The sequence below is a fragment of the Syngnathus leptorhynchus genome, chromosome 14, assembly GCF_054491065.1.
Source record: "Syngnathus leptorhynchus isolate UIUO chromosome 14, UIUO_Slep, whole genome shotgun sequence".
NCBI lineage: Eukaryota > Metazoa > Chordata > Actinopteri > Syngnathiformes > Syngnathidae > Syngnathus > Syngnathus leptorhynchus.
The window spans coordinates 4,831,725-4,851,356 of NC_141208.1; the positions used below are offsets into that span (position 1 = coordinate 4,831,725).

At 48.4% G+C, this 19,632-nt stretch overlaps 1 protein-coding gene across 1 annotated transcript in view; it reads right to left on the reverse strand.

Moving 5' to 3' along the window:
- The window catches only part of phlpp1 (PH domain and leucine rich repeat protein phosphatase 1), a 28,789-nt gene that overhangs the window by 6,558 nt on the left and 2,599 nt on the right, over window positions 1–19,632 (reverse strand). The window contains exons 2-5 of the mRNA XM_085930857.1: window positions 4,842–5,038; window positions 4,259–4,384; window positions 3,119–3,267; window positions 1,009–1,155 (exon numbers count right to left, since the gene is read on the reverse strand). Coding sequence (XP_085786983.1) covers window positions 1,009–1,155; window positions 3,119–3,267; window positions 4,259–4,384; window positions 4,842–5,038 — 619 coding nt within the window. The remainder of the gene's footprint in view (window positions 1–1,008; window positions 1,156–3,118; window positions 3,268–4,258; window positions 4,385–4,841; window positions 5,039–19,632) is intronic.

The window sequence follows — 19,632 nt, forward strand, 5'->3', positions numbered from 1 at the left end:
ACACTTCTGGAATGTGCGGCATACAGGATCATTCCGACAGATTAACTTCTCATCGCACTCACTCATGCAGCCTGTGCGTGCCTTTATGTTTATGTTAAATCAAAGCCGTCCGAGTGCAGCTGCTAAATCACGCTTCGCTAATGGCAGCGCTTCTCATAAAAGTCTCAAAACAATAGATTGGCTGCACGATGGGAAATCTCACCTGTCTGTGAATGACTGTGATTCGGGGCTACGTGCGATGACTTTTACATTTTGCCATGATAAAAGCAAGGCTGAAAACTTTGAAGCAAAATATTATCAAGTGAAAAAGGAAAACTCGGGCGCAGCCGCTCTCACTTCCAAGACAAAAGGTAAGCAGAGCTGCACGGGCTTTGATTGGATGAACAGATTTTCTTTCGCTTTTTGTCTGTCTCCCCAAGTGCAGAATTTTAACAATCCTCGCGTGACTCAAGAAGAAACTTCCTGCTTAACAAGGTGAAATATTTCACAAAACACGTTGACACACAATCTGGTTATCAGTCAGTATTAGGTCACATGGTCACAGCAGACAAAACCTCAAATAATCTCATCTGGCATAAAACAACAATTGGATTTAAGAGGCCTGTAAGCAAAGCGAAGCGGAGTGCTACAAGCAGGCAGCGAGTAATCGCATCAAACAGGACGAGAATTAATTCGTAAAAAACAAAAACAGCAGAGACGGACGGCCGAGGGGGCGGGGAAGACGACGTCTGAATGCCACAAAAGGGGCCGAGCGTGTTGGAACTAGCGAAGCCAGGTGCTTGTTACTAGGTAACAGCTACATTTGACTATGTAAACTTTGGACGCCCGGTTCAGGTGAAAAGTTCAGCCACTTTGAAGCTCGTGACGACCCCGCCTAAATTCTGTCAATAACAAAAAAAAAAAAGAAAAAGGGAGGGGGACTTCAATAAATTGTCCTTTTTTTCTATTTGTGTGCGCCACACTTTGTGCCCTAAAGACCAAGGTGACTTGCACCCCAGTGTTACCTACTTGGTCATGGCCCCCACGGAGCCGGGCACAGAGGGCAGGTAATTGCAGCTGAGGTTGACCTCGGTCAGCGTGGGGATGTCACAGATGGCCAGCGGGAACTGGCCGAGGTGGTTGTTGGACAGGTTGAGGCTTCGCAGACGAGAGAACCTGAGAGACACGACACGGCATTAAGAGCCTTTTAATGGAGACTTGCAGTTTAGCAAACACGACCCTGACGTCTGTGTTGTCTATTCAAACCGAGAGCGCTGACATTTGGAGCGGCGTCCCAAAGCAGAAGGGTGACCTTCACGTGGGTCATCTGTTTTTACTCACATACCTGAAAAGCGGCAAGTTGTTTAAACTGCCCACACTGGATTTTTTTCACCCCACTATTTACATACACACACACACAAAGGTGACCAAAAAAAAAAAAAGGTCTGCACGATTGATCAGGGCTGGCAAGTCATTCCTGCTGAGGGTGACTCTCGAAGGCATTGTGTGTGTGTGTGTGTGTGTGTGTGTGTGTGTGTGTGTGTGTGTGTGTGTCATTCAGCCATTCCATCAACCTCTGCAATCTGCTGAGTAATACCCGTATCACTTTCCTACTCCACTGCTCGTCTGTCCTATCACGCCATCATCTTCGAACATGCGCCTGCGTCCTTTGCGTATCCGTCTGAAGCCGCTCAAACGATTTTATCTCCAGCGGCGAGTTTATGATCTAACAAATCTGTTTGTCTCTGAGCAGGATTAGAGGACAGTTTGACAAAACTCAATGGAGGGGGGGGGGGGCATGTCATGGGGCTGTAGTGGAAGAAACCATTCAAATGCAAGAAGGGGATCGATTTATAAAATCAATAAATAAAAAGTAAACACAATGGATGGGTGACAATTTTTAACCAGCATGTTAACAACTTAACCAAACAAATGAAGGGGAATTTCCATTGGTAAGCAAACAAATGAGACGATCATCAATATTTGTACTGCACTAAAAGTGAATTTGCATGGCCGGTGAGGAATGACCTCAGGCTCAGACAGGCTCACAGATGCATGCTGGGAACGTTTGATGCCAGAGGAAAGGGCCAGTCCGATTATTGCCTATCTGATCTGCCGCTAAGTATTTGGCCAGCAGAGCAAAGACGGCGGCAGAGAGAGGAGACAGGCGGTGGGTCCGTGCATGGCTCTCCCAAAAGTGTGATGTTACATACACACGCACGCACGCACGTGCAGTCCTTGTGATTTTTTTATTTTTTTCCACAACCCCAAAAACAGCCTTCTACAAAACAGTCCCAAAAAAGCACTCATGCACATGCTCTGCAAAAATAATTCTACTCTCAGCTAAACACGTCTTTCTCTTGACTGACCTCATTTTGTGTCATCGCGCTGAGTCAAACGAGGACGAGTCCACTCACGTTTGGCAGCGCTAAGGGGATGTTTCCGCATTTGGCGAGCGCGGAAGCTGTGCCTCGCCCCACAATGAAAAAATGAAAAACGGACTTTGTAATTGCTCGCACAGGGCTACGGTTCGATTGGAAATGTTCCGCTTCTGACTTTGGATCACACAAGTCCGACTCGTTTGCAAATTTGATCCCAAAAAAGCAGCACGGGAGAGTTTGGAACGTACGTTTCCACAAACGCGACCGCGTTCGGTCATTCCTGTCATTGCATTTGAACAAGACAAGTGACACGTATTTTTCCTCTGAGAATTACGAGTGTTCTCTTTCTGCGAGCGTTTCGAATCGACAGAATCTGCCGGCAATCTTGAGCATCCACGTGACCGACCGACCGCGCGCACAATCACATGAGCTATACTGTACACTTTCTCGGAGCGCCGCAGTATGCGTGCAGCAGATGGTGGCCGTGGCGAGAGGGAGTCACATTAAAAACGCCCCCGCTGATGAAAATGGCCTTCTGGGCTTCTTTGGCTCTTCCTGCTACATTGCTAGCCTCTTTGACCCCTCATTCCTGTTGTTCAGACTACAGGTGGGACACCTTAGTGGTCCAAACCGGTCAGTCACGGTCTGCTAAACGGAATGTTATTATGCTGTGCTGTAAGTGACCCCCCCCCCATCAGACAAATATTTGTGTCAATTTTAAGCAAGCTGATGAATGCTAAGTCGTACGAATGCGGTACCTCTGCAGCTGCTGCGGCCATTGGTCGGCGGGCAGGAAGTTGTGTTTGAGATTGAGATGGGTGAGGTCGTGACTGTAGAAGAGGTTGGGGGGAAGCTGTTCCAAGCTGCAGCAGGACAGATCCACAGAGTTGATCCTCTGCGACACCATCTAGAAAGGGGCCGGCGCGCGGGAACAGAGACGCGAGCGGTTAAGCGAGATTATAATCTGGACAACGCTGAGCGCATGCGGATTAGAAGGGCCAAGCGGCACCGATGGCTTTCCGACTCGCCGAGAAGAAAGGAAAAGCGCAGCGGGGGAGTTCAGTGACCTAACGCATCATCGTGTTAGCTGGCCAACTGCATGCGTACGCATCGCTTGCTTCTTGGCTAGCACATGCCAGACAGGACCGGACACTTGCCTGTTCGATAGCAAGAATTGGACCCAGAAGAAATGGACAAATTCTATTTTTGTTGTTGTGAGACTGAAAGACAATTTCAGGTGTGAGGTGAATAGGTGATTATTTTTTTTCTTATCATATTGTACTGAGCGCCAAGAGGAGATGGCAGGTAAATAAAAAATAGATTTATCTTCAAGATCATAAATCTCGAAGGGGAAGTTCTCCCTCAGGGCGGACGTCAGAGTGAGGAGGCGGCGACCTTCATCAGTTGGCATCTTTGAGTCTTGCTCAAGGCAGTGCTTGAATGCAAACCGGCCGCTTGCCAACAAACCCAATTTCACAAACCTTCGAGTCTGAACGAATGTGCTACTGACACCTACTCGGACGTTCGACGTGATGGCAGGGGGGGGGGGGCAAAGTGTATGTGTGGTCGCGGCTTGGCAGGCGGCGCCTCGTTGCGGGCTTCTATTACGAGTGGCCCCTCTGGGTGCTGCTGACATGCACGGCCCGATTCATATTTAGAAAAGAGGTTTTCTGGCTATGACCTACTTGAGTTCAAATGAGAGAAAGGAGAGGGAGCGAGCGAAGGAGGGAGGCTGATGCCAACGGTGAGTTCCACACTTAAGTGTGGACCGCGATGAGGTACGCTGACTTTGCTACGCTTGCACATTGCCCTGTAATCGTTCGTGTTAGCTTTTGCGTGTGTTTGCTAATGCGGTTGACCCGTATGTGAAGCACACGCACATTCTCTTGCGCTTTTACCTTGGCGGCGTGTCTGTGCCAGCGGAGGTGCTCCGTGAAGCTGTCGAAGCTGACATAGTACGTCTGACTCTGAGGCCCGGCCGAACTAAAGGCCAAACAGTGATTGTGCTTCTTTACTTCCTCTACCTGCAGACAAAACACACACAAAAACAAACAGTGAGAGGCATGAGCTACTCAAATGGTCGGTTAACGTGGTCAAGGCGATAAACTGAATGAATAAATGAGCCAAAAATATTACGGCTTTGTCATTTTTTTTTTTGTCATTTGTATTCAATTGGAATTGATGATCGTGGCGAAGGACGTCCGTAAAGGTTAAACGTGTTAAATATTTCCAATGGAAAATCCTTCTGTATGTGTACAGTTCAACAGAGTCGAACCGTGCCGCCGACTCGGTCTGTAACTGTGGTGTCAAGCGCGACGACAGTCTGGGAGGAAGCGAGCAGACGCTCGCGTTGTTGACAGAAACAATTACCGCACGTGTCGTGTTTTTCTATAACGCCGCGATGAACGTGACAAGAGTTTTGGTCAAATTCATCGAGTACAATCGTTGCATCGTTGAGCATATCTGAAAGGGAGAACGTACTTTCCCTCCGATGAGGGGCAGGATGTGCATCTTCCCCGTCTGGCTCTCCTTGACGGAGGAGACGATGAGGCAGGTGCCGCAGAGGATGACCTGCCGCCTGGTCCAGCGATTGACGGGCAGCTGCAGTTTCCCCTTGCGCACGTTGTACATCCCCGACAGCTGCACCCGTTCGGAGCTTTCGATGTTTTGGGGCTTCCCTGGAGCACGAGAGGGAGGGGGGAGGGGTTGAGTAAATGCCCGTCCTCTGGCCGAGAATGAGCGCACTGTACGAGATTAAACTTGTCAAGACGTTTGTTGATATAGCGCATTTCGTAGACGAATGCAATTTGAGTGCCGCAGTAAAACAGAAGCAGGAAAATAAAAATGAAATATAAGCGCATAAAATTCTTACACATCACGTTTGTACCTGTGTGAGAATAAAGAATCTTCCGGGAACGCGGGAGGAGGCGATCAGACCATGCAAACTACACGGGAAGGCCATCATAAAAATCTAATTTGACCAATATAAAAAGATCACGGAAATGATAAAGGTCTTGAAATGGTGATTGTAGGAGTATTTAAATGAATGCACTAAAGGTTAACGACTCACGGCATATCCGAACAATCCTCTGACGTAGTAAACCAGTACATCAAAAAAATGCAACTCCTCGGTTCAGATCATTTGGGAATCAAGCAACTTTCCATCCATCCATTTTGTTTTAAGTGGGCTGCAGCCAATCCCAAACGACACCCCAATTCGAGGTTGACGACGATGGTCAACTTTTAAGGTGCAAAGTGGAGTTCTTGTGACACAGCAGGGTTAGCATCCCAGGTTAGCATCCGAGCTACATTCATTCAGCGCAACCGTAAGCCTCACATGTCCTACTTTGCATATTGCAATTGAATAGTCTGGATTTGACGAGTATAATCTCCCATCCGGTGCCAGGTACACTTGTGCTGCGATCTGGCGTCAGTCACCTCGGCGAGCAGCTCGCCAAACCCGACAATCAGGTTTGCTCATCAACCGTCCTTATCGGACTCCCGATGCCTTATCGCCGTGTGCTTTCAGTCAAGCTTTGCAAAAAAGATTTCTTGGGTTGCCTTCACCTCAGTGTAAACACAAATATGTGTGTGTGAGTGTGTGTGGGGGGGTAGGGTTCCTCAAAGTTTGTCAGAATGTCTCAAGGACTCATGGAGGTGAACAGGAGCCGGGAATATTGAAAGTAAATACCATCTCATGTGGGAGGAGCCCGGCTTTCAAAGTTAGATGATCCGTTTAGAGGATTGGGCGAGAAAAAAAAACCTTTGTAGCACCCACAAAGAGTGAATCACTCCCCGAGATCGGTTTTATAGATCGATGCAATCTGAGTGGAAATGTCAAATACTGATAACAGAAGTCTGATGGCTGAAACTGAAATTGGAGGAAGACATTTTGCTCCGATGATGATATTTTAGTCTTGTACTGCGGTAAAAGTGGGTGAGGCTAAATTATGAGTCAAGCACGGAGGGAAAGTTTGAGAGCTGGGCCATGTTCATCACCGCTTGCAGCTTTAATTGGGGGTAACAATCGCTGATTTTGTTCAAATGTTATTTGTGATCGCTGACCTTTTGTCTGCCAATCTTGTGTTTGCAGCTAAATCTATTGCTTAGTTTGCAGGAAACGTTTGCTTTGGCTTGTCCAGTGGATAACGTGACATGTCGATTGTACACGGACGCTTTTGTGCGACGTTGTCCCTCGTGTAGCCATCGACTAGTCTTGTATCTCTCCAAGTGACGCCGCGCTGTCAATTGTCAACTCTCGTCTCGCTAAAAGTGATTCCTGATTGCTGCTGCGCCGCTATTTAGTTGCCTTTCTCAAACAAGTGGAGTGTTCGGGAAGCAAATGATCTCGAGCTTTTTTTTATCTGCTTTTAAGGACCATCGTAAGTGCCCATTTGCCAGCGTGCTCTACACCACTATGCTTTTACCAACTACCTAAGCACGTTTACATTTTTGATGCAATAAACAGAAGCAGCGGCTCCCTCGGCTTTGATTCTAAATACAGTCGACAGCAGGTGATTCGAGCTCTTCTCACATTTGAACTTGGGGTTTGTGGTGTTGACCACAGGGCAGGATGCTTCAAGTAGTTGACCACTGCGCCATGTGCATATTTGGTTCTGGTTGCTAAGAAACAACCGGGCGCCTTTTTGAAAAGTAGTTACAGTCCTGGTCTTGCGTACGACCGGCAGAAGTGAGGCACGGGTGGCGGTGCTACATTTGAGTTTAAGCTAACGTTATATATGATAACTATGCCGCATCTTAGTCCGTGAGTAAGCAGCCTGCTTAGCGCCTTCTAACTTTGCCATAAGGCAGAAGTAACAAGCATGAGAAGAGCTGCATGTGAGGCATTAGACAAATTATTCAAAAGCTTTTAGCCTCAATATGTCACATGGGCACATTTGCTGCTATTTTTAGGCCCTTTTGTTGAAACGTGCCGTCCGCCAGCGATGCCGGCGAAATATGCTCCTCAATTTCTTCTTAATCGTCGCTAATATGCGCAAACACGCACGAACAATAATCGTTGTGTCCCTCTCATCGGCCCTCCTAAATGTTGCTGGAGCGTGAAAGTCAAAGCCTGCCTGCTGCCTGCGGAAGGACAAACTTTCCAGTTGAGTGGGGAAGATGGGAGGGACGCCCACGTGAGCATCCTGTTTACACTGCTGGAGGAAGCCAATGGAGGCTCTCGTCTTAGCTCAGACGTCAAAAAGAATTTCTGTAGTCCACGTGCCACACCTACGTTGAGAGTATTTTAAGATGACATGACGTTACTCATGTTGGGCATCCCATTGTCTTGGAAGGATGCAGCGGTAAGAAGCAGAGCTGGGTGGGTGTGTGTGTGTACTGGACAAATCTATTCCTAGACCGACTATGACACGAGTGTGTATGTGTGCATGTGTTCCTGGGGATGCTTCCTTCCTTTTCCACAAGTTCAGGATGTGCTGCCTCTATACACGCTCACTAAAGATGACATGACCAACTACTGGCCAGAGGCGAGAGATGCTCCTGGTGCTCCGACCTTCGACATCTTGTTTGTAGCCTATCCCCAATTTGACACCCGAACCCTACTTGGAAATCCTACTTGAAAGTTATTATTAATTGTCGTTACATTGCTGGACTAGAAACACAGATGAGTACGATGACTTCAACACGTTGCCCCACAGGCCTCGCTATCTGTCACTATTAGCAATCGGCACCCAAGGCTGACCTCCCTCCCTCCCTCCCTCCCTTCATTTACCAGATTCTGTTTTTTTCCCCCAACTCTTGAAGTTTCCCAGCCATAACAAGGACGCATCCTCACTCAATCATCCCGGCCTCGCTAAATGCAAGCTGACATGGGCGCACCTTGGCTATACGACGGGGCATGCGGTACCGTGGGCCAGCGGTGACCCACATAAGTCACGGAAACCCATTTGCAGCATCTATAGCGGCGGACAGATGTGATGAATCCCAATAATCCTTCAGCCTCTGTTCCGCTCTTCCTAGTATTAGCAACTTAATCAATCTATTATATCCATGGCTAGTGGCTTTGTTCAGGAGCCATCAACAGGAGCTTATGCTAATCAAGAGCTCGACCCCTGCTAACGCTGAAGCGTTCAAATGAGGGATCGGCGCAAAACTGGACACTAGGACAGAACGGCTGCTCGGTAAATTGTCGGTACCTGATGAAAAGCATGCAACTGGATTTTCAGGCGACACAATTTATTTGACTAAAGGTGACAAGTACGGGGGAAAAAAAATAGGGTAGAAGTGGCACAGATAAGACAGAGCGAGAGCAGCTGTTAGCCTGTGACACAAATAGCTTGCCCTGCACTTTGGCTACAACACACACACACAGACCCACGGGAATAATATCCGAATTGCTGTACAGCACCTCGGGGCACGTTGACAGAGAAAAGGAGCGTTTACGCCGTCTTTCCGCCAGCACAGGTGAGGTGAGCGGCCATTGTTACCGTGGCGCTTCCTTCTAGCCTTTTACCCTTCAGCGGAGACACACTTTGAAAATGTGACAATCGATCCCGAGGCGCTTAAATGCCACGGCTTCGCAACAGATGATCTCGAAATTAGCCTCCTCGGTAAAAGCACCGCATGACCTCACGTTCAGACGACGGTAAAAATTAGGAGTGCGAAATATTGGCTAATAAATCTCTCGAATGCTAAAAAGGAGCATTAGCATTGAGGAAGGAGAATTTCTGCTACGTCTCGTGATGAACACATGTCTGCGCAAGGTCACTGACTGGATGCCACATGCATCTTGCCTGATTCCATCTGCTTTGTGCAGCTTCACGCGACTTGCACCAAAAATAGCTTACGTGTATATTTTTAGCCGGTCGAGAGCGTGTCTGTGAAACGTTTGGTGTCTCGTGGAATCACCGATGCTGTCTGGAGTGATCGCCACCATGCAACTGAATCCGGTAATAGTAAAAGTATTGTTGAAGTAGGGGGGGGAAAAAATTGAATTCAACTTGTTTTAGACTCCAAATTCATGACACCAGATTCAGGTCAAGGTTAACTTGAAATTCCAAAGTGGATCACGCACACAAAATTATAATCAAATGTAAATCCCGCTTTGTTTAAATGGCAACACGAGCAGTTGATTAGCTCGCTGAGCTCCTCGTTACGGCCGGCGTTCATTGCGTACGCCATTAATCGAGCAAACAGGATTAAATTGCGCCGCGGTTTCCCGTTAATCCACATCGGCGGATGCGTGTTAGGGTGCGAGGAGATGACTCGCTTGGCAAATTCAAACGCTCTCGACAATCAGATGATTTGCGATAAGATGACGGGAAGTGTACGCGAGTGGAAAAAGCTTTGTGACATGAGCGTTGGCGCTGCTGTTTACTGTCACGGAGCATCTTTCAGCTTGAGCGCTTCGACCGTTGTCGTGTCGCCGCTTGGCTATGTGGCTCTCAATGGGCGTATTGATTGATTTTCATTTTTTTTTTAAGCACTTGCAATCATTTTAATGAGTTGCTGAAAATAGTTATGTTGTCAGTCTAAAAGGAGCTTCTGATGAGCTTGTGTCTCTTTTGTCGTTCGTGTTAACTGAACCGACGCTAACAAAACCGCTGTCGGTCAAGTGAAACAAATCCTCCTACGGGGATTTTGCTAATTTGTGCTGACACAGCACACTCAATGACAGTGCTAGCAAATGTTTATTGACTGTAATTATGACATCACTACTTTCGTGCTAGACTCAAGCGTGTTCCTACATGTACAAATTCAAGTTACATGGCCGTCATGATGAATCCAGTACCGTACTGTAGCGGTTTGACATTTAGCTATTTAGCGCTATTAGGCTAGACCTCCCACGAATGCTAGTGAAAAAGGCCTCGCCAAAAAGGTTTCTCAATCACTATTCCGCAGCTATAAATCTTGACAGAAATAACTTTGGGCGCTATACGGTGAAAGCCGCAGCGCCATTTACGTCTGCGGCCTCGTCCTTCGCACTTTTCCTGTGCGCCATGAACAGGTTTTATCAAGTAATTCGATCAATATTTGCTAAATATAGCTCCAACCCCCGTGCGTAACAGACGTTCCGAATCCCAGGTGTTGGCAACATTTTTTTTTTCCCCAGTTCCTCCTCAGTGATTCCCACCGTCGGCGGCAAGTGGGGGCGTATGCTGACGTACATGACTGTGTGCACGCCCCCCGCCCCTGCCCCCTCCTTACACAGAGCCGCCGTCCCCCTTCCCCCAAACTCCACTCCTGCTGCTGTTATGTAACGTGCGTGCGTGTTACGAAACCTTACACTGGAAAACACGAGCCTGCTGATCAGCCAGCCACTCGGGAGAGAAAGACTCGCACTAATAGAAGAGCTGCGGGGGATTTTTCGACCCCTTCCCCACCTCCTTTTGTTCAAGACATGCTGATGTCACCCTGGTGAACAATGTGTGCGAGTGTGTGCGTTGCCTCACACACACAAGCGCGCGCACACCCACGAGATGCATGTGTCTGATGTATGGCTGTGAAAGCGTGCAAAGCTCGTCAATGAATAATTAAGTGTGTTCGTAGAAAAGTATGCGGATATAATGCGGTGGTGGTGTTGACAGTGCCGACTGCCCTTTTGTGGCAAAAGGGATTGATTGGAATAATGAATGGGGAGGCATGTAAACAAGGTGAAGTCAAGCAGAGGTGGTCAGTTCTCAGAAAGTGCAGCACAGTAAACACTTTAATCGCATTAACTGACTTGCACGCACGTAATTGTGATATTGCTTCAATTTGGCTCTTACCGTTGCTGCTAAGGGGAAAAAGCATGAAGTTTCAAATTTAGATGCCCCCACCCCCTCTTAAAATATTTGAACATTTTTTGATGAGTTGGGCTTCAGTTCACCTGGGACAGATATTACAAAAGGAGAAATAGATTTATTTTTGGGGGAATAGATTTGTCAATTTTTAGGCTTACATTCCAGTTGTCATGTAATGATTCATCATTATAAATATATTGGGAAATGCAGTGTGAATCCACCCATAGAATATTTAGCTGCGTGTGTACTCACCGACAAAGCCCACCAGCGTTTACGTAACACGGTGTCGTGTAAAATCAGCTCAAACGTTAAAAGTTGTCAGCGTGCGCACTTGACTCCTTGAGAAAGATGAATTAGCCGCACTTGCACACACACACACACACAGAAGTGACTTACTGTTGTGTGATTGTAAAGCAGGCCGAAGATCCAGGGTGGCCTGTTACGTAACATGCGCCTCTCTTTTTCCCCCTCAAACACACACACACACGGAACAACTTATGCCTTCAAATTGAAAATATGAGCACGCAGTGATGCTGCTATCCATTTTCCTCTTTCCGCTCTTCCCCCCTTACGTTCATATTTAAAGGCTGACTGGTTTCACGTGTCAGCCGCTATTTCTAAAGCAAGATACACACGGCGTGACCTCATTCTTTGTACAAAAGGCTAAGAACCCCCATTTGGAAACATGTCACAATGCGTCCTTCGCGACCCTAACCCTAATCCCGACCTGCAAGAAGTGGACAGGCGATGCACGACACTATCATTGACGCGCCCTCGCTCTCGCCTATCACCGAGCGGCGCAACGGGTGCACGGTCGACAGCTACGGGTCAGCGCCATCCGGGCACAGGGTGGCACACACACTCGCTTAGACTCATGAATGATGCAGCGCCTGGCCTCGGGCTTCCCGCTTTCACGCTGACACGTGAGGACACATAATCAGCCGGTGGCGCGGAGAGAAGCGCACGCTGCGACGGCTTCTGTGACCTCAGCGGCTGTCGAAGCGGGCCCAAATTAAACGGCGCAACAGGTGAGCGAATTAGGCCGAGAAATGTAATTAATATCAAATTTGTGCTTGATTAATTGACATTCACTGCTTGGGAAAAAAAAAAAAAAAACACTGGCAATTTGGTGTCTTAATCTCAATGGGCCAAAACCCGCACGACAGAGCTCGGCCAAGGCGCTAATGGTTTCATTGCAAAATCAATGAGCAAACACTTCTGGAGCTTTCCATCCAAGTAATTACAACCTGACCTGATGACATCTGACAGACATATTAACATGCTACGTTTTGTTTCAAGCTTTTGGAGAGTATGCGACGACACGGCAAAGAAACGGTAGCGTCATCTTAAGATGGAGTGTGGCGTATCCCTCTAGATTCTGCAGTTGGGGCTTAGTGATGCTGCAACCAAACGCCCCTGACACAGACCCCCCCCCCCCTCAGGAAATGCAGCAGGGGATAAAAGGAAAGCATAGCGCCGTCAGAGCGGGGCTGACAACGGGAGCCTCTGATACGTGGACTATAGAGGTGAGATGAGAACGTTAATTGGGAGGCTGGTGAGCGTTTGATGTGGCGGGCATACACACTCGCGACCGAGCAGACACTTCCGACTGTTTTGTGGCCCCGGGTTTCCCTGTTCCTTTGTACCGAGACAGCTGGAAATGGTGGAGGAGATTTTACATTCAGCCATGACTGTGCCTGTTCTCTCGGGAGGGCGGATTTTGTTGATATATCTGCAGAGGTTAGGCACCGAGCCCCGCCCATAATCATACTTTTATTACTTGTAATAGTGAGACAGCAGAAAATAGTGAGATGTTCTAATTATAGACGCATCACGGGATGCGCATAAAAAAAAAGGCAAATTATGGAGCTGCTGCCAAAAGCAACTACTTACGAAGGTGGATGGGCACCTTCAGTCAAAATCGAAAGCAATCTACTCTACTTAAAAAAAAAAACGGCATTCCTGTACTCTGATCTGTGTGTGAGGTAAGAAAAAAAAACTCTACCATTGATCTACCTGTCCAAAAAAATTGGACAAAAAGGATGTGCAATTTGAAGTCTGCGACCTGGCCATCCCTGGCAGCATGTCTTTCCAAAAGCATTTGTTCAAGGCAATCTTTTCTCTGATCAACTCTCAGACGCCCCGCTGATTTGTGGTGCCTTGTTGTTGTTAACAAAGCGAGCGAGAGGCCCGACTTCAAATTCTCCCGAGAGACCCGGCGAGAACCGCATCCTGGTTATCGCTTGTATTTAACCTCCGATGACGCTCGATATCAGACGCCGTGACTGGCAAACTGCATCGAATGCCGCTACGATGCGGCGGGAGTCTCCATCACAAAGTTAAACACAATTTCTTTTTTTTTCGGTAGGGGTTTCCGTAAGAGCTACGATCCGCTCCGGCGTTGTCACGCGTCGGCGCGCATCTGCAATCCGGTAACTGCTGCTACCAATTGGGTTGTTCCTCTAATCCCGGCAGAAGGGCACGGTGCTGAGTAATCAGACCCCGCGATCTGTGCTTAAAGCTACAATCAGTCCCGACTAATAGCCCACAGAAAGGCCTTTCACACAAGGAGGGCGAAGGAGGGGAGCCAGCGAATGAGAGGAAGAGAGAGATTTAAAAAGCTACTCCCCCCCCCCCCCCCACTCCCAAACGACTAGTGAACAAAACGGGGGACTGCCATGTTGTGGCACATTCCCGCGGCCCCGCCGGCCGGCCGGCCCTCCCTTCTCCTTTCCCTTTGTTTTGTTTCAAATGTAACAAGGCCTGGAACAGTGGAGAGCTGAGGCGGGCATCCGGGGTGTTTTGGCTCGCCGTTGTGTCACATGCAGGGGCCATGTGAATACCGTGCCACACGGACGGACAAGCGGGGGGGGGGGAGAAAGGAAGTCCTTTTCTTTAATGAGGGACACTTGAGAGCCAAGTGGTCCAGATCTGGGTGATGCTAAAGTTAATGGCAAGCAAGTGCAGCTCTTTCTGCATTTTACGACGGTCCGTCCAAATGTAATGGAGCGGACAGGCTACGTTTGTCTGATTTGCATGCAAATACATTCCCCAAATGTCACATTAAATGCTTTCTCGTCATTTTTCATAATCAATGCAAGATAGCCTCCCGAATGGAGTCGACACAAAAGTAGGACACGTTATACGACACGCGGGTTGTACTTTGGTCCTTCCTTGGGTTCTTTATCCTGTCATGTTTCCGTTCACACGCCGGCCAATGAGGAAGTGTCATTCCTGTATTTCGGCATTCTTTAAAGGAGACGACCTTTGAACCAGGTGATTTGAGAACGGCAAACCCCTCCCAACTTGTGTTCAAACACGAGGTTTGAAAAGCTTATCTCGCTGTGTGCAGACAACACAAAAAAAGGATTCTGTGAGAAGTTGTTAAGCAGCGATTTGGGCTTGGGGTGAAAAATCGGCCTATTATTGGATATTTATTTCCATTCATCCTGTGGATGAAAATTGGAATGGCGCACTGACGCACTTGTCTTGCCTAATCGGAATTTTTCGTCGCCCCCCCCTTTCACGGCGAGCTCTGCAGATGTTGCGTGGTATTAGGCTGTGCTGCGGCTGATCAAAGCGGCGGCGAGCGAGCCCCCCTGCCGACCTGTCCCTAATCCCCCCCCGCCCTCCTTCTTGCGTGCAGCCGAGGCAGGGGGCCGGTGCTTAGTTCAGGGACAATGGGCCTTTAAAGGCCTGAAGCACTGAATTACCTGGCGTATGAAAAGTATGTTTCAAAAAGCCGCTTTGCCTCTAAAGGTGTGACGATGAAGCGATTATCAAATGAATCGTCTTGTATTTGAATAATCGAGTTTTGCAACTCCCACAAACTGAGAACGTCCGGTGGGGTGGGGGTGAGGGGTGGGCACCATCAGTTCATATCTTTGATCAATATTTAATTTTTAGGTGACCACTGATTGTTAGGGATGAAGAGCAAGTTGCAATAGAGGGATAGGGCGAGATAAACAAAAAGTGTCAGGTGGTGTGCAGGAGGAGGAGATCTAAGGGGCGAAAGCGAGATTGAGGGAGGGGTGGGGATCCATCGATCGTGGGAGCGAGTGCATGGCGGGTGGGAGGATGTCAGCCAAGGAGACAATCTCCATTAAACAGAAGAGCGTTCCGGTCCTGGCTGTCGCTGCTACGAGCGGACGCCGCTGTCTCTGTCCTCAGATGTCAATAAAACTCAGACCAGCACGGTCTGAACACACAAAATCCACATAGGGTGTCCAAAGCTGAGATCTGAACCCCGAGGCTCCAAACTATGAGGCCGAGTTGCTAACCACTACTCCACCGTGCTGCCGCCCACACACACTTTAATTTGGAAAACAGAAAATAAACTCAGAGAGACACCAGCATATTGAGTTTGAGCTCGGGAACGTGTCAAATCTGATTACATGATTACATAATGATGATCCAACGTTTATTGGATGTCAGGTGAGGACATGGAGGTCAGCCTGACATGTCTTTTTTTTTTTTTCTTCCGGGTTTCCAAATGTACATCGCAAACCGAAGAATGGTCCGGTTCAGTAAAATCCAGTTTCTGTTACACATATTGGTTTTGAGTTCAGAGTGACCATTCATAAAAAGGCTTCTTCTCCTTCAGCCTGGTAACGGAGATGTACGTAATCATGAGCCCAATCTGCTCCTACGGGCTTGCGCGAGTCAGAGAGACACAAGAGAAGGCTTGGAGATGACAGACTGAGTGATTCTGTCCGTTTTAGCAGCGACCGACGAGGCGGGATCTTTATTAAGCCTTTAAACCCTGCCGAGTCCTTGAAGTCATCACATCAGCGGCCCGCCTCCTCGGAGAAAGCCCGGGGTAAAAAACGGAAGGACGCTTTTAAAGTCATCGAAGCGCCGTTGTTTTTTTTTTTTTTTGAACACGTCTACAAGGAATAGAGACATTAGTAGCTGACTTGTGACTTAATTAATACAAGCGAGACGGCAAAGCGTTGCGAGCTATCCAATTACCACGGCGCGCTATTATATTTCCATGTTGCCATTTGGCCATATTGATATTGTGTTCATTTGAATTTTAATTACGTCGAACGTCTTAAGGAGACTTATTAGGCGCATTCATCACACGCGGCCAAATGCGAGCGCGGGCTGCACGAGGCAATAAAGCGGAGACTTAATATTTGCAAAACGCGCATCACAGCAACACTGCAATATGGCTGCCGCTAAAATAGCTTTGGAGAATACCAAATGGCGGGGCAATAAAAAAAGGCTATCCATTAAATTGGATGGAACATTCAGGTAAAAGCAATGTAGCCGTTATCATGGAGGTTTGATCAGATAGCATTTTATGAGCGTCCTGTCACAAAACTATTTCCTCTTACCAAGTACATTGGAACTCTCGTCCGTCAAGCAGCTATAAAACAAACGTGGCGTGCTTTGACACGATGAATTGCAACTGGATGCGCTCTACTTTTTCCACCATTGATCATTCATTATGCTTGTATAAACAAAAGACCAAAAAAGTGCAATTTACAAGCAAACGATTCCAGTTTGATAGGGCGAGCAGGGTGCAAAAGGCAACAAAGTGCCGGCGTGAGATTGTTTGCAAATCCGAATTGGCTAATGAATCGAAATAATTCAGCGCGCTCCCTTGTCTTAGTAAAGAACTTGAGGTCCCGGGCCTCTTGGGAAACTTGGTGCCAATGTGCGTTAGGCCTCACTATGCCATTTCCTTTTCAAACACACACACACACACACACACACACACACACACACACACACACACACACACACACACACACACACACACACACACACACACACACACACACACACACACACACACACACACACACACACACACACACACACACACACACACACACACACATTGTGTTTTGGAAGAGAGCCATCCAGGCAGCGGACAGCTTCATTACTTGCTGAGTAAATGAGTGACCTGCATATTATTCAAACAAAATTGAGATTATTTTAGCCTTCATAATGTTTTTTTTATTTAGTGCTGTGCGGTAACATTTTTCTGATGTGAAATGATTCCAAAACTGTATCTCAACAAAGCACCAGACAGCGCCTCCTTTTCTCTTCCGGATCGCAGGAATGTAAACAGGAAATGCGCAAGTGAGTAGTACGAGTATGCGCAAATGATCCCGCGTCGCTCCGGCAGCCACATAAATAGTCGTGCCGCAAGCCAATTATCCTCCGCGGCGCAGCGAATAACACGTGCTGTTTGAAAACACGTGCACGATGACAGGCTAAGCTCATACGTGCTAAACCGATGACTGCTTGGGTCATTTACCGGCTTCGACCATTTACGAACATTAGGCTGTTTGGAGTCAAACCTTTTGTACAGTAATCGCTTACTTAAAGAGTGCTATTGCGAGAGACGCCTAGCCTCGGATTACTTTGCTCAAAGAACTGAAACGGGCCGATTCTGTCTGGGACTGTACCAGGACCACAAAGGAGTTGATGAAATGATGCTGGATTGAAGAGGCCCAAATTCCTCAGTAGAAGCACACTTGGATTTAGTGGCAGAACTTTTGAGTAGACTGAGGTTGGATGCCTTTCTCACCATAATTGGCGTCAAATATGCAAAAGTTGGAACAGTACCGAAAGCATACGCCAGTTGAATGGGTCTTCGTGTGACCTGAATTTGATTTCGGTCTTTACACCTGAGTTCTAATAACGCAGTCGGGGTGCCAAGCACTACAAGAGGCCCCCTGTGCGGGGCCCGCTCTGAGCGGATCGCTCGTCAGCCTGCCAAAGAGGACAGCGGCTCTTTGATCCGAGGCGGCCCGCTGTACATGCACATGTTTGTGTGTTTGGACAGAGCAAAAAAAAAAAGTGAGCTCCCTCCTCTGGTCACACGGCAAAAGCTTGACCTGACCCTTCTGCTTTGAAGGTCAACCTGTCCTTTGGCGAGACCCGACGTGTCCGATTTTGCTGCGTAAACGCATCGAGTCAAGTCAGATGCGGTTTGAGGGAGGGGCGGGGGTGCACAATGCTTTTATTGAGCCACATAGCAATCACACAATAGATACTACACTTCTTGTATCAAAAGGTCTGCGCGGACAAGGAAGCCTTCATTGCGGCCGAGAACTACAGTGGCGGCAGCTGCGCCAGAGAGTCGGCCAGAAAGTCAGCTGAGGCTGTCTGTCTCCGCTATCGGGTCTGAACCGAGCCAGCTCAACATGTGGAAGAATGGCATGACTGCCGACCCCCCCACCACCACACACACACACGCCCCCTCTCTGCACTTCCTCCGCAGTAAACGTGCTTGACATTCTCAAGAAGCCGGCGTACATTCCGCACGTGCTTTTGACGGCGCAACATGTGAAAGAGCGCGGCAGATGTCACGGTGTGGAGGGGGGGGGGGGGGCGGTCCCGGTTCAGACGAGACACCCGTCTGAGGCACGTATCCAAGTGCTATTGGGTGTCCCTCTGTGCTAGGCTGAATGAGCATTAAGGCCTTGTGCGCACGGCGCCGTCGCCTTGGTTGGAGCTGAGGGAAAGGGAAGGGGAGGGGTTGCTTAAGTGAGTTACTCAGGTGACCGGGGTTAAGCTGTCTCACATGGGACGTGGCGGCGTCGCCTTCAGAAGTTTTTTTTTTTTCCCCCCCTCCAGAAGAGCGAGAACAGGAGTGCGTGTGGCCGTTGTCAATGTCACCTTTGAGGACCGCCGCTTCAGAAAAGGAACCTCGAGAGCCTCGCATTGTTCCACGAGTAGTCCCTCCCCATCATGTCTAACATTACCCTTTTTCGCATCGCAAAGCAACAGCGTTGCATTGGAAAGGCTTTCCGAGCCGCGCCACAGCACGTTGACCCGGTTTGGCAGGAAGTTGTGACAGTTGCGCCGCTGCAGGCCGGTGGTACAGGCAGGCCCGGCGTAGCATCTCAATGACCACACAGTCCACAGAGGGAGTTTTAGAGTGTCCTGGCCACGCTGCTCCCGGGCCCTGCTCTCCATCCGACCACAAAGGCATTCAGCCTTTTCACGGGACGGTGGGGGGGGGGGACCATAATGGGGTGAAAGCTGGAACAGGGCCCCCGTGTCGGAGCGCCATAAGTTGTGGCGGCGGCTTTGTGGTGATGTCATGCGTGGCCATGGGAGCGCAGTGTGCGGCTGCGGTCTGACAAAAGGAGCCCGAGGCCCGGAAGAAGCAACACAAACAACAATAACGAGAAAAAAGAGATATTTCAAAGAGGCCCGATTTGCTGCGAGTTCAACTGCAAAACTTTGCCCAGCTATTCTGCTTGGACCTAAAGGGATGCTTGCAGCAAGCCAGCCTAGCATGAGGACCGGATGCACGAGGATGCTACAGTCCAGTTGGCGGGCTTGGGAACCACCAAGGAGCGTCAAACATCTGCCAAAAATAACGGTTTTGTACCTTTATGTAGTCTTACCGTTGACAGCAGTTGCACACATTTACTAATTGAATAATTACGAAGCATAAATCTATACCATCCTTACAGAAATATACAATGAAATTTGTTGTTAAGGTCAGTTAACACAAAGTGAATTTTCATTTTTACCAGCACTGCAAGTTGTGCAGGGAA